The sequence below is a fragment of the Exophiala spinifera genome (assembly GCF_000836115.1).
Source record: "Exophiala spinifera strain CBS 89968 unplaced genomic scaffold supercont1.3, whole genome shotgun sequence".
In the NCBI taxonomy this organism is placed as follows: domain Eukaryota; kingdom Fungi; phylum Ascomycota; class Eurotiomycetes; order Chaetothyriales; family Herpotrichiellaceae; genus Exophiala; species Exophiala spinifera.
Genome location: NW_015622515.1, coordinates 1,082,956 through 1,096,949, shown reverse-complemented (window position 1 = coordinate 1,096,949; position 13,994 = coordinate 1,082,956). Strand labels below are relative to the sequence as shown.

General features: G+C 52.7%; 6 protein-coding genes across 6 annotated transcripts; 4 read left to right on the top strand and 2 right to left on the bottom strand.

Annotated features, from left to right (window-relative positions):
• Nucleotides 1–244: 244 nt before the first annotated feature.
• PV08_04148 (uncharacterized protein) lies at nt 245–1,891 on the top strand (the record flags this gene model as incomplete). Its single annotated transcript, XM_016378496.1, has 1 exon — nt 245–1,891. One exon carries the CDS (start codon nt 245–247, stop codon nt 1,889–1,891), a length of 1,647 nt encoding a protein of 548 aa, XP_016237173.1.
• A 519-nt stretch (nt 1,892–2,410) lies between these two features.
• Nucleotides 2,411–3,880, bottom strand: PV08_04147 (uncharacterized protein; the record flags this gene model as incomplete). The annotated part of the gene is made up of 1 exon (XM_016378495.1): nt 2,411–3,880. The coding sequence occupies one exon, from the start codon at nt 3,878–3,880 to the stop codon at nt 2,411–2,413; it is 1,470 nt and encodes a 489-aa protein (XP_016237172.1).
• A 1,186-nt stretch (nt 3,881–5,066) lies between these two features.
• PV08_04146 (uncharacterized protein) lies at nt 5,067–6,590 on the top strand (the record flags this gene model as incomplete). The annotated part of the gene is made up of 1 exon (XM_016378494.1): nt 5,067–6,590. The coding sequence occupies one exon, from the start codon at nt 5,067–5,069 to the stop codon at nt 6,588–6,590; it is 1,524 nt and encodes a 507-aa protein (XP_016237171.1).
• A 745-nt stretch (nt 6,591–7,335) lies between these two features.
• PV08_04145 (uncharacterized protein) lies at nt 7,336–10,123 on the top strand (the record flags this gene model as incomplete). Its single annotated transcript, XM_016378493.1, has 5 exons — nt 7,336–8,326; nt 8,568–8,760; nt 8,828–9,001; nt 9,051–9,535; nt 9,588–10,123. 5 exons carry the CDS (start codon nt 7,336–7,338, stop codon nt 10,121–10,123), a joined length of 2,379 nt encoding a protein of 792 aa, XP_016237170.1.
• A 261-nt stretch (nt 10,124–10,384) lies between these two features.
• On the bottom strand, nt 10,385–12,120 carry PV08_04144 (uncharacterized protein; the record flags this gene model as incomplete). Its single annotated transcript, XM_016378492.1, has 5 exons — nt 10,385–11,066; nt 11,136–11,292; nt 11,351–11,705; nt 11,767–12,000; nt 12,061–12,120. 5 exons carry the CDS (start codon nt 12,118–12,120, stop codon nt 10,385–10,387), a joined length of 1,488 nt encoding a protein of 495 aa, XP_016237169.1.
• Nucleotides 12,121–12,613: 493 nt separating this feature from the next.
• Nucleotides 12,614–13,742, top strand: PV08_04143 (gentisate 1,2-dioxygenase; the record flags this gene model as incomplete). Its single annotated transcript, XM_016378491.1, has 3 exons — nt 12,614–12,875; nt 12,931–13,365; nt 13,438–13,742. 3 exons carry the CDS (start codon nt 12,614–12,616, stop codon nt 13,740–13,742), a joined length of 1,002 nt encoding a protein of 333 aa, XP_016237168.1.
• Between the last annotated feature and the right edge of the window lie 252 nt (nt 13,743–13,994).

The following is a 13,994-nucleotide window of genomic DNA, read 5'->3' as shown; positions in this document are numbered from 1 at the left end:
CTGCAAAGTGCTGAAGCGAATTGCGGGGGAACCAATCGTCAAGCCGGCCCGACGACCCCCGACTGGGTGGGGCGGCCAAACTCTCTCGACGCCATACTTGTTCATGTGACGACGGGGATTTTTGTCGAGAGATAAGTCACATGTTGCCCTCGGCATTGTACAGGTCGCTTTTCTTTCGACTAGCATTTGTTCTATAAGGAACGCTTCTACATTGGCGGTCGGGGCCCGTCGGAGCACGCGAGAGATGGCTACTTACAACAAGAACCGGAACAAAGTGGCCTGCTCAGTGTGTCGAGCAAGGAAGACGAGGTGCAATGGAGCTAAGCCCGAGTGCTCTTTCTGTCAGGAGAACGGTGGTGTTTGCAGATATGAGTCTCCGCAAGGTCCGACTGTGGAGACCAACATCGAGGCTATACTCACCAAGCTCTCAGCTATCGAGGAACGCCTTGGGCTTGGAGCACAGTCGCCGCTGATTGACGCACCAGAGTCCACACGCGAGAAAGGGCATCCAGGGTTTGCTGCTCTTACGATCAAAGAAAACCAATTTGCGGCAATCGTCTTTCACACCGACATCAACTTGTCCACACATGCTCGCTCTCTCGAGTCACACCACGCCATGGAGCATGACACCAGCGGATCGGTGGCATTTTTCCGTCACAGCCCTCACGATCTGGGGCAGTTGTTTTTTCGCCACACATACAACTGGTACCCAATTCTGAACAAGAGAGAGATCTTCGAGAAACTGCCTCTGATGCAAAACACCGTGTGCACAGGAGGTCCGGGGTCGTTTTTGCTACTCATGGTTCTAGCTATTGGCGGCCTGAATGCGAATGATCCTATAGGAATATTTCAGGCCGGAGAATTCCACAGGCAAGCCTTGTCCATGCTTGGATGTGTATTGGAGGAAGTGTCATTACTGTCGGTGCAATGCGTCATATTACTCGCCATTTTTTACGGACTCAAAGTTATGCCGATGAAAGCTCAAGAATACCTTTCGATAGGCTCTATCAAAATGCAAAACCTGATGGAGATACAACCGGACAACAAGTCGGTGGATGAATCAGGCGACGTTATTTATAATCTTGGAGAATACGAGACGAGAGCGTTTTGGGCCTTGTTTATACTGGAAAGTGAGTATGCCGGAACGCTGTATTTTGCCAACACGGGACTGTTTTCCTACGCGAACAATATGAAGTTTCCCTCTCTGAGAGAAGCGCCGTATCCCTGGTCAGGATCTCCAGAATCAGACTCGTCCGGGATCGATGAGCCAGACCCTCATTTCCTGGCAGAGATAGGGGTGAGAAAGATCATCGACAGGACATGCTACACGTTCAATAAATCAGACCCGTCCACCACAGGCACGACCCCATTTGCTTCTATTGTCGCCAAGGAGTTGCAATCGCAGCTGGATGAATGGTATCTCTGTCTGCCAGATTCAATCACGTTTGACAAGTCGACGTGGCCGGTGACCAACACAAGACACAGCACTCGAGCACTCATCAGAGCGCAATACTTCGCCACGGTCATACTCATGTACTGGCCGTGCACTATGGAGATCATCATGACCGGGGAGTGCCAAACTCAGGAGCACCGAGACGCATTCAAAACAGTCATCGACTCCTACATCCAACTGGTGCTGTGTGGAACCAGTGTTCGACTCTCAGAGTTGCCTACAGCGTGGCCCCACGCGGTGAGCATCTTTGCAATGACGGCGACCATCATACGCATGACCCAAAAAACCACCCTTGCTTACGACAGACCCGAGGAACTGGAGTCTAGTATCCAACATGCTTTCACTTTTCTCGAGTCAATGGTCCAGTCCAGTCCAAGTATTAGGTATTTCACCATGATCTTACACGAACTACACAACTATCGGATGAACTCTGATTAGGCGTGGGGCCTCCTACGATCAATAAATAAGTTACTGACCTCTATGGGTTATGGTAGTCCTTGTAGCTTGAACGACCTGCTCTGCAAGCCCCATCGTCGCTGTGACGCTCGGATAGAATCTACGAGACATAATGAGCAGGAACGAACAATATCGTCAGTGTCCCCTTGAATGCGGTTCTTTTCAACGAGGGTGCATGGTGATAGGCATGACGATAGGAGACATTAAAACAACAAAATTGCTTCCTACATGAGCTCTGGCCAAGATGCGTGCAAACCACCACCAACCACAATGCGACCTCGTGGAAAACTTCAAGTCACTAGGGTAGAGTCTATGACCGCTTCTTGCTTGTTGTCTCACGTGCTTCCTCGTCATGATTTCATCATATAGTTGCCCCTTTTCACCCTCGGTGCTTGTTCACTAGGCTGTTTGGCTAGGTCGTTTGGGCGGCGGTTTTCCTTCTGCTGAAGAGCCAGCGCACTTCTTGGAACTTTTGATTGGGGTTGCGGATTCATAGTTGTCTTAATCTCCCCGCGTTGCCAGTTTCGCCGTGAATGTGACGACCCCATCTTCAACGTACGGCTTAGCCGTGAACGGGCGATCGAAGTATTGGCGATACGACAGCGCGACCTGTCTATCGACGAATATCTCGAGCACGTCTCCGCGTAGATACAAGTCTATTTGGAGCTTTCCATGAGAACGGCCCCTGATTCGATTCGTCACCGCGGGCACCGGCAGACGGTCGTCTTCCTGTCCTCCCGTGGGACCGCCTAAGCTGACGGCTCCAGTGCTGGCGTCGAAGAAGAGCAGCAGACCTTCTGTGAGCCCGGGGTTGGAGTAGAGCGCCAGGCCCACTCCGCCGGCGAGGTCCTGGATATCAGCTTCAACCGAGAGCCGGGTCAGGGCGCACGGTAGAGCGCCAGTCTCGATCTGGGCTACCGAGAAGCCACCGGCCACGTTAGCTTCCCATTCTGCCGTCGTACTACCGGATGCTTGTCGAATCAAGAGGGGCCGTTCGGACATGAATTGGTCGTCAACTTCGCTCGGCATCCGTACACACAAACGATCATCTTCACCAACGAAGATTTCGCGTGGCAGGCACATGTCCCCGCCCCACAGCCATTCACCTCCCTCTGTGAAGCCGCGCCGATCGTGGACCCAGCCAAAGGCAATCCGGCGTCCCTGCGCGTCCTCCAGAGACTTCGCGGCATACCAGTGGGCGCCATCGAATGCCGGGTATTTCGGCGTGCGCCATGGACCGCTTAGATCTTCCGCCTCGCGGTAGACGGTGGCGGCATGCTCGGTGAAGCGGGAAAAGACCAGCCGCCACTTCCCCCCGAGGCGAAATACCTCGGGGCATTCCATCGAGTATGTGCTGCCTGGGGCGTAGAAAGGTTCGCGCACAGTGGTCCAGGTCACGAGATCATCAGAAGTACTCAACGCGATCACCCCTCTACGTCCGAGAGGGCCCTCGCGCGCACGCGCTGTGACGAGCATCCAGTATTGCTTATGCTCTTTGTTCCAGAACACAAAAGGATCACGCCAGTCGCGCTGTTCGAACCAGTCGCTCCGCGGGAAATGGATCGGATTTGAGGGACTCTTCTTGAACACCACGCCGTCCGTGCTCGTCGCATGGCAGATTGTCTGCGGGATACTCGCTGCACGCCGGCCACCGGTGTAGAAGACGTGCAGCACGCCGTCGACTGCAATGATCGAACCTGTCCAGATCCCATCGACGTCGGGATCATCGCCTGTGCCGAGGGGCAACGCAATTCCTAGGTCGTGCCAGTCGACGAGATTGTCGCTGACGATATGTCGCCAGGGAGTGCGGCCGCGGTCAGGCTGGTCGTACTTGAGTGCCGGCGCCTCTAGGTAGAAGAGATGGTACTTGCCGTCGTAGAAGAAGGGGATGGCATCCCCCTGTGGACCATCGACTTCTGGGTCCCGGACGTGAAGCGGGTTCATCGACACCGCAACCTTGGGCTGTGACATGGCTGTGTATCTTGTCCAGATTGATGACTGTCGGTATGCATGCGCCTTACTCACACCACGCCGCTAGCAAGCTAGTAAATCTCGCAGTCATAGACGCCAATCCCAAAGTCGGTGGGCTTGGTATGCCAGCGACTGAGACCAAAAGATTAACAATCGTGACCCGTATAAGAGAAATTTCCCGGCAAGTGCTATGGTTGACAGATTCCGGGTAAGGCTCTCTTTGTGTCCATGTATATACTGTGTAGCGTGTGTGAATTCACGCCAAGGGCACCCGGTGTGTCAATGATAACCTGTCAACTTGTGGCATGTGTTTGTCTGCTCTCGAGAAAGTATGTTTGCGACGATTTGACAAGCATGTCCCGACGACCCCCGACGAGATCCTTGGCCGCAACACTAGACAATGCCCCCACACACTCGGCCTCATACCCCGCCGTATCTCTTAACACTTGAGGCTGCCCCAAGCCAGCAGCGTTGGGCCTGGGGACCATCACATCCTTGGTCGGTCTCGGCCCCCGTAGAAGCTCTGGATCAGGGGCGCTACACGTGTGAAGGCGGGACCTACTCCGTACGGTCAGCAGAATCCACTCTACATGAAATGACTTTCCCCAAGCGGCCCTGGAGAGGCTAAGATCGTGTGAAGGTATTTGAGCTCTCTGCAGCCGTGAGTGGAAGTCCCTTGGCGTCATGCCACGTCCACTCTCCAGAATTGCATTTCGCAGTGATCTCTACAGGAAGTTGGACCGACTATCCCCGAATACACCGATGCCCGGCCGCTCAGTAAGGTTCGGGAAGAAATATAACCTCACTGGAAATGTTCACGATGACCCGGCATTAAAGTGGCGACTCACTTTCGGCAGGAGAGCGATACGTGATCGTGCTTCATATGGAGAACGCTCCGTGCACTGTCCGGACGCTGGACTAAGGATTCTGAGCACCCGAGTATTACCATCATAGGTTAAGGCACAAATTTCCTAAGCCTTTAAGTGAGGCTATAGCCCTCTGAGGTCAAGGAATGCTTTTTCTTGTCCGTACCTAACATCATTCTTATGAAGGTGCACCGTATTGCTCCTCCGCTCCCTGGCTTCTTTGATCTCCTGCTTCTCCGCTCTCACCACGACTCCGCTCTGTTACGGGTACATGTGCACAGGAGCGCTTCATGATCGCATGCAGCAAGAGTAGACAGAATATGACCGTGGATGTTAAGAGAAATGAGGACCAGCGGCCTGTCCTCCACTTTACGCCCCAAAAGGGGTTCATGAACGATCCTAATGGTCTGGTGTATAGCAACGGCATTTGGCATCTGTACTACCAACTGGACGACCGAAGCCTGGTCGCCGGCCATCCAGAATGGGGCCATGCGACGTCGAACGATCTCTTGAGCTGGCGGTGGCATAAGAAAGCCATCATGGCGCCATCGGATCACGAAGCAATATGGTCCGGCTGCTGTGTGGTTGATCGCAACAACACCTCGGGTCAGTTCGACGAGTCAGCCAGCCCAGATGACCGGATTGTCGCCATATTCACAATCCACACACAAGGGCACCAGACGCAAAACGTTGCCTTGAGCTCGGACGGGGGCTATACATTCACGCAGTACAAACACAACCCAGTGCTCGACATAGGCTGGGCACATTTCCGGGATCCAAAGGTGTTGTGGCATGAGCCATCGAACCAGTGGGTAATGGTCGTTGCAAAATGTCATCAGTTCAAGGTTGGTTTCTACGGCAGCCCGGATCTCATCCACTGGCATCATCTGTCGGACTTTGAAGGCTCTGGTGTCCGCGGGTACCAGTACGAAATGCCCAACTTGGTGCAGGTGCCGTGGGACAACGACAGCGACCGCAAGAGATGGGTGCTATTCTTGAGTATCGGGCCGGGTGCACCTCTGGGTGGAAGCTTTACCCAATACTTCCTGGGGGACTTTGATGGCACCACCTTTACCAGCAGCGACAATTACCTGCGAACAGCAGATCTGGGCAAAGACTGGTATGCGGCGCAAACGTGGTTCGACTCTCCAGATGGCGCGGTATATGGGATTGGATGGGCAAGCAACTGGCAGTACTGCAACCGCGTGCCGGCCGAGCGGTACCGGTCAGCGATGTCCCTCCCTCGCAAGTTCACCGTCCGCGAGGTTTCTTTGAACGTAGCCACAAAGTCCTTGTCGCTCATCTCGCGGCCTATAGACCTGGACAACGCTCGATTGCACACTGATGAAACGGCGATGGTCTATACCAACGGTTCCGCCAAAGACTACCCGTCTATCCAGGTCATATACGAGAGGCGCCTGCAGAGCGGATCCGGCGCGTTCGAGTTCAAACTCAAGATCAGGTCGGGGACGCCGGCTGCCCGGGTGTCTGTAGACATTGCAAACCGGAGCGGCCACTCGATCGGGCTAAATTTCCTAGTTGAAGTCGAAGGGATGTTTGTTTCTCTGGACCGCGGCGGGACTCGTACGGGCTCTTCGTGGGACCATCCTCTGTTTGACGACAAGGTCTGCATGTGGGTTCCAAACACGCAAAGCGTCTACGACGTTCACGTCATACTAGACGCTTTCGTCTGCGAGCTGTTTGCCATCGATGGCGCATATGCATTCACCAACACGTTCTTCTTGCAAGGCGGCGTCGTATCGACCTTTACGGTGTCACAAGATGCCCCTATCACGGAGGTCTTTGATGTTTACGAACTTTGTTCGCTGGCTCCAGCAAAGTGAGCACCACTGTTCTTTTATCGAGTCCCTCAAAAATTCAAGATCATGATCGAAGCGCTATCTGGGGCAATGTGCCACCATTGAAATCTGTAGTCAAGGAAATGGATCTGACTCCAAGAGTAGAGAGCCTTAGACTATGCTATAGAATACCGCTCAACAGCGGAGGATGTCGACAGGCGTCAAAAGCTCAAAATAGACCTATAAGAAGACGGTCAAACTTTCTAAGCAATCTCGGGGGAAACCCAGACATACAGTGCTTACCGAACAAGGGGTAACCGTGGGGCTACAGGAACAACCGCCGCCCAATTCGCGATCTTGCTCCACACTCGGAACTTAGACTACGAACTTCGCACAGCGCCGGGGAGAGGTCGGAAACCCCAATTACATTGGGCCATCACGGTCTGTCTATCCATCAATCATTGAGCGGTGTGGACAGGCCTATGCCGCCTTGAATGTGTGCGAGCAGCTGTTTGCTTCGGTAGAGCCCGCGATTTCACGATTGCCCTGTGCACAAATGTTAAAGAACAGAGAAATGATGGAACGGGATATCCATGCCATTTCTTAATGCGATCGTCTCTATCCATCCTGTTGACAACCCTGGACATTTCAGCCTCTATCAACCATCGATACCCTTCCCGATATACCCTGGATGGCGACAGATTGTACGTCGGAATCTGATGATAGTGAATCCTACACGTGACAGATCATTCCACCGGTTCCTGAGCTCGGGCTGTTGAAGTCCAGCACTATGCCAGCATCTCACTCGCGCCCTGACTCGCAAGAGACTACCTCTCCGCCACCATCATACAAAAGACGCAGGATAGCGCTAGCCTGCACTTCCTGCAGGAACCGGAAATCACGTTGCAATGGGGCGAAACCTTCCTGCAGTCTCTGCATCGAGCTTGGGTTCGAGTGCGTCTACCAACAACCGGCGGCTGGCAACGGTAAACCCATCCAGGCGCCCACCGGCTATGATGAACGTCTTCGCGCCATAGAAGATACACTACGACAACTTGTGCAACAGAAGGATCAGTCACCAGGGCAGTCGGATCAATTCAGCCACGATGCTGAAATTGCGAACCGACAATTTCGTGGAAGTGTCGAAGCTCTTCCCCCTCCCCTCGATGGCGAAGACGTTGCAATTCTCGACGACGACGGCCCTGCACAACAACATGGAGGCGGAGACTCAGTAGATGGCATGGCGGCCATTACCGACCCAGAGGAGAAAGAGCCTCGGTTCTATGGCCCATCCTCCAATATATCGCTCTTGCGCGAGATATCCGATGCCACTTCTGCCTCCCTTAAAGCGATGGGCCAATCGAGGCATCCTGAGCATAGTCTGAACACCGACATTGTATCCCGTGCAGTCTCTCCCATGACATCCCTACCACCTGAAATGAGCCCAGTGGCTCGACAAGGTATCAATGTACGGTCACTGCCGCCAGAGAATAAAGTTCTTTTGTTGATAAGGCTGTTCTTTGCGGACACTGGAATGCTCTTTCCGTACATCCACGAAGAAAGTGTCCTTAGGACGTATGCAAATGCCCGGCGCAACCGATTGACAGCAGTCAGTCGATCTTGGCTGTGCCTTCTCAACGTTATCTTCGCCTTTGCCACATATATTACTGCAAAGCCGGATCAGACGGCGGAGAAAAATGCGGCTGAATCAGATGTGTTCATTGAACGAGCACAGGCACTGGCTTCTGGTATAGAGCTGAAGTCCGCCAGACTCGAGACAGGTGAGAACGGCCTTGTTTTATTCTTAATCGATAGCAGGTGATGGTGTAATCTGAGGAATGCCGGTCTTTCCACAAGCTACAACGGGTTGCTGCTTCAAATCCTACTTTGATCCTGAAATTCGAGAGGATTTCGCGGAGATACATGCCAGGACATTTGTCAAGCTTCTTGTCTGCTTTTGATTCATATCAACCCATTTTTTATGTGACCCGATTCCGAGTTCGAATTACTGATGCTTTCCAGTTCAATGTCTCTTGTTGATGGCTCAGTATCAACAAGGAACACAAAGGTCTGATCAAGCCTGGAATCTACATGGACTAGCAGTTCGAGCAGCATTGCAGCTGGGCTTGCATTCGCGAGCTGCCTCCGCCGGCTGTTCTTTGCTGGAAGCAGAACTCCGCAAGCGTGTTTGGCTTGCTTGTATGGTTTTAGATAGGTCAGTGGCTCTTGTCCATGTACATCGACGTACGACCCCGAGCAAATGGGTTGCTGATCTATGGCAGAACGCTATCCATGACGTTTGGCCGGCCGTCAACCATACCAAACGAATACGTCAAGCTGGAGCTTCCAATCAACCAGAATCTAGAAAGGCTAGCAACAAGCTCGCTTGGAGGAATGCCAGCGTTGAACGAAAGCCTCGAGCCACCCGCCACAGTCTGCTTTTACATTGCTACAATGTGAGTAACGGCACAGCACTTCCGATAGTCACACTAACGGCGTGCATAGCCAACTTTACTATATCTTGGGAGACGTGATCACTCAGCTCTACGGCTCGAATGTTGACGTCGATCCAGATATATCCATGCTCACCCTCATAGAACGAACCCTGGCCCTTGAGCAAAGGTTGTCAGCCTGGAAGCGTAATCTGTTCCCCCAGCTCCAAAGGAGACCTTGGGATACATTCGACTCAGAGACAATCTCAACGTCAACATGGGATCCAGTCTTTGATAGACTGAGTGTTGTCATCACTTTAAGGTATCTGAACACCCGCGTATTGCTGCACAGGCCCGTCCTCAGCGCCTTTTTAAGAAAAAGAGCGTGCTACAAAGCGGCCACGGTTCAAACGGACGGTGAAGACCCATACTTCCTCGGACTGGCCGAGAAAAGCCTCGAGATCTGCGAAAAGTCTGCCACTGAAATAGTGCAGATTGTTTTCAAGACAAGCGAACCTCCGACTCTGCTTGGAGCATGGTGGTTCTCTGCATACTACAGTAAGTCTTATCTTTGAAGAAGGCGATCAGGTGATTGACTTGATATTTTCAGCATTCAACGCAGCCCTTGTCATATTTGGCTGCATTTTGCTCAAACTCACCACGGTAAATAAGTGGAGTCACGGGGGAGCGACTATCACAATATCAGAATCGTTCGACTGTGACAGGGTCGTTGGGATGATTGCTTATCTTCGCCGAGCCGCAGAAGCACTTCAACGGTTTGGCGAGGGCACTCGATCATCAAAGAGGATTCAGAGGACTTTAGTCAAACTTGTTCAGATCTGTATGGCTCTTGCACGATTTAGTCCGGAGCATGGTTCCACGATTCTATCGGCTTTCTCGTCTTATCAATATCCATCAGACACTGCCCAAACACAGGCACAGCAACAGGCAATCGTGACCGTTTCCAGTATAGGCGCACCTGCACCTGTGTTGCTCAATGGTGCCATGCCGAACACGATACAAACGGACGACCCGTTTACGATGTTCGATATGCATATGCCTCAATACTGGACAGATGCGAATTTGGACATCTTCTCAGACCTTGTCGGTGTCGACACTGGCATAGCGGCAATGTTGTCTGGCTGAGCATGCACGTAATCTTGTCTGGACTGGTGTCTATTCGAGAGCCTGTGCCCATGTGCGGTGTCGACCAAGTCCTTTACAACGATTTGTGCGGCAGATAGCAACCCTTACTTCTGATGCAATTCATGGTCAGTGGCTCTGGCTGGTAGCTGACTCAATGATGCTTAAGCAAGAGATGTGAAGAGGGATGTAATGTCTCTAACCTTGGCTACGGTGGCATATCGCCATCACGAAAGCTAGAAAAGACGACTGTGGTTTACTCGACTATCTGGATAGCTTGACTTCTGGCAGGGATAACTTCTTCCGTAAACCCGCAAAAGCCTTCTTAATCTCCCACTCCGCATCGTACCCATACGTCCAACGCTGCGTCGTGGGATCGCTCCACTGGTTGGGACTCGTGACATACTCGCGACCCTCGACTTCAGGTCTCATACCCTCGTCACGAGCCTGTTGCAAGGGCCCGTCCGGAAAGTGCCACAGCTTGCCGTTGATCAAGCTGGCTTCCTGCATCTTGTCCGCCCTGTCCTTGCGAACGGCTTCCCAGACGCGCAGGCCTCGCGGCAGGTCATCGATGCTCTCGACGTGATGCAGAGCTTCCGCGAGCGCGGCTCCGTCCTCGACGGCCATTGCGGCACCCTGGCTCATGTACGGCACCATCGCGTGCGCTGCGTCTCCCATGATCACAAGCTTGTTGGATCGTGACACCCACCTTGGTAAGGGCGAGCCGCTCATCAACGGCCATTTGAGTGTCGTGTCGATCATGTCAATGATCTTGGTGAGCGTAGGATCCCAACCCTTAAAATGTGCGCGCATGCCTGCGAGGACCTGCTCGGAGGATTGAGACGCCCATGTTCTGGGATCTGAACGGTCCGGATGCGATAGAACCATGTTGAACGACTTCCCCCCTGCGATCATGTATGTCATGACGTGTCTCATGTCGCCGACCCTAAGCATACATGACCTTGTTAAAAGAGAGGCCCCCAAAAATGTGGAAAGTTGGATTGTCCTTGCTCACCATAGATTCAAATTCGGCTTTGCACAAACCTCTGCAGTGTCCGGATACGCTTTCATCTTCTCCACATCTACCGTTGCGCGGTAGGCTGCGAAGCCTGTCTTCTTGGGTGTTTGGTCAACTCCACCGAGCACTTTCGTCCGCGCGTATGATTTCAAGCCTGGTTGAGAGTGTTAGTCGAGAGTCGTGTCGGTCCGACACAACACCTTGGAGCTCACCGTCAGAGCCAACGATCAGATCTGCTAAATGAATTTCCCCGTTTTCGAGCGTTATGGAGGGAGCGTCCTCGTCGTAGTCGAGGACTTTGGAATTGATCTTCACCACGATGCCCAATTGAAGCGCTAGCTGGTACATGGCGTCGTGGAAATGTGCTCGGTGCAATACGTAGTAAGGGGCATCGAATTCCCGTTCAAAGTGTGGGATGAGCTTGGTCAAGCCGATGGTCTTACCGTCCTCCCATCTACGGAAGGCGATGTGGCCTGGCTTCACGATCTTGCTTGCCAGGAAGGGCTCCAGACCCCATTTTATCAGTAGTCGAGTCGAATTCGAGGGTATCTGTATACCGGCTCCAACCTGCGGTTGGCGGTGAGTGGCTGCTCAATGTTATGTCAGGCCAGAAGAAGACGGCACTCACCTCTCCAAGCTCAGGGGCTTGTTCGAAGACAGTGACTTTGTGACCCCTCCGGGCGAGTGCAATGGCAGCAGCGAGACCTCCCAAGCCAGCACCAACGACAATGATATCGAGTCGTATCGGTGACCTATCTTCCAGATTGATCAATGAGGAGGCTCGCATTGCCTTCAGCCGTTGCTCTTCTTTCTGCTGAAACTTCACGAGAAAGTCGAGACTTCCTGTAGGATACGAAGCTGACTATCATCTCATCAGTTCCCTTCTCGTCGCCGGAGCTGACCGATCACTGGGTAGGATTACCTCTGGGATGGGGATGAAGTCCACCTCCGCTGAGGCCTGAGTATCTATTAAACTGGGCATTCTCGTGGTTCCGTTGTGTTTCTTTCCCGTTGACGACTTTCAGATGCGTGCTTCCTTGATATGTGGGCCAGCGTCCAGTATACCTCACGGTAGGGTATATTATGTTGGGCTGTCGTCAACGTGTATCCGGCGACCTTCAAGGCCAGCATGGTGCGAACCGACGTTAGCCCATCTCAATCCATCCTAGGACTGACTGCTGGAGAACCTTGTCCTATTCCGTGAAGACTGCGGTGGGGTTCGACTTGCCGTCGGGTGTGCATCGGCTCGCTCTTTCTTACTCCTCACCCTGGCGACTGTTTTGTTTCGTTCTTGACATCCACCAAGACGGAATGGATCCGAGCGAGGTTTCCGGCTCTGGGGATGTTTTGTTGCCTCGTTACAGACATGCTTCGTCTGAGAGTGTTGTGGTATATAGGCGCTGACTGGTTTCACAAAGTCCAAGGCCCGTTTAACATCGACAGCAAAGTCTCGAAGGGATAGTCACACAACAAGCATGGCCACCACAACTCAGACAATGACACAAGGCAATGGGTCAAAGGACCCGGCGGAGGAACTTGTTGAGAGTGCGCTCAAAGTCAACACCAAGCCACTTTGGACACAGATGGCTAGACTGAACCCTCCAGAGCCCAATCCCCAATGCATACCATACATCTGGCGATACGACGAAGTCAGACCGAGCCTCCTGAAAGCAGGAGAAATCATCACAGAACAACAAGCAGAGCGACGGGTATTGATGCTAGTCAATCCTGCCAGAGGTGTGTTTCCCCCCCAGTAACATACACCGAACGGGGTCTGACACCTTGTGCAAAGATGCCCCATATACCACCGATACATTGTACGCCGGCCTCCAGTTGGTGATGCCCAACGAGACGGCCAAGGCACACCGACATACTGCCTTTGCCATGCGTTTCATCATCGAGGGGCAAGGCGGCTTTACTGCCGTCCACGGCCGTCGTATCACCATGCAACGGGGCGATGTCATCCTTACACCGACCTGGAACTGGCACGATCATGGCAAGGACGGCTCGGGCCCCATGATCTGGCTCGACGGTCTAGATCTGCCTAACTTCAGACACTTTCCGGTGCATTTCGTCGAGCATTATCAAAAGCCGAGATACCCTGCTGAGGATGTGGACTCGAACGACTCCCCCATCGTCTTTCCCTGGAAGGTGATGCAGCAGAAATTGGACGAGAAGGAAGGCGACTGGGCCTCTGAAGATTACTTGAAGAAGGATGGAAGACCAGGTATGTTCTCCCAAATGCCTTCGGATGAGACCTCGAAGTTCACGATCGACTGACTCTTTCTTCGCCTCCCAGTATCCAAAATCCTGGGAGGTTCCGCCGAGCGCTTGAACGCAGGGTGTACCTCTCCTGCGGTACGAGAGACGGCGTCGTCGGTGTACCACATCGTCAGTGGTAGGGGTTATAGTGTTGTCAACGGCCAACGCATCCAGTGGAAGCAAGGCGATACCTTCTGTGTCCCGGCGTGGAACAAGTATCAACACACCGCCGAAGGTGATGAAACAGTCTATTTGTACAGATTCCACGACAAGCCAATGTTGACGTCCCTTGGTTTCTACCGTGTCGAGGGATCTGATGTCGAGAGTCTGGTCTCTGACTAGTCTGGGGAGGAATATTGGGGACAACAAACAACATCGGGAAGAAGGGATGTGACGGTAGTATGCATGGCTCAATCTGGGCAAATCGTGTCGTTAGACCATAATAGTTTGATGCCAAAATCAGCAGGATATCAAGCTTATGATCATGAAGCCTGACATGTATAGTCCTATAAACCTTCTTGTCACTGTCATCTTGTCTCTGCATTTTGAGATACCATCAGGAAACTTGTTTTCAGGACTTGCCTGAGAGAGAGA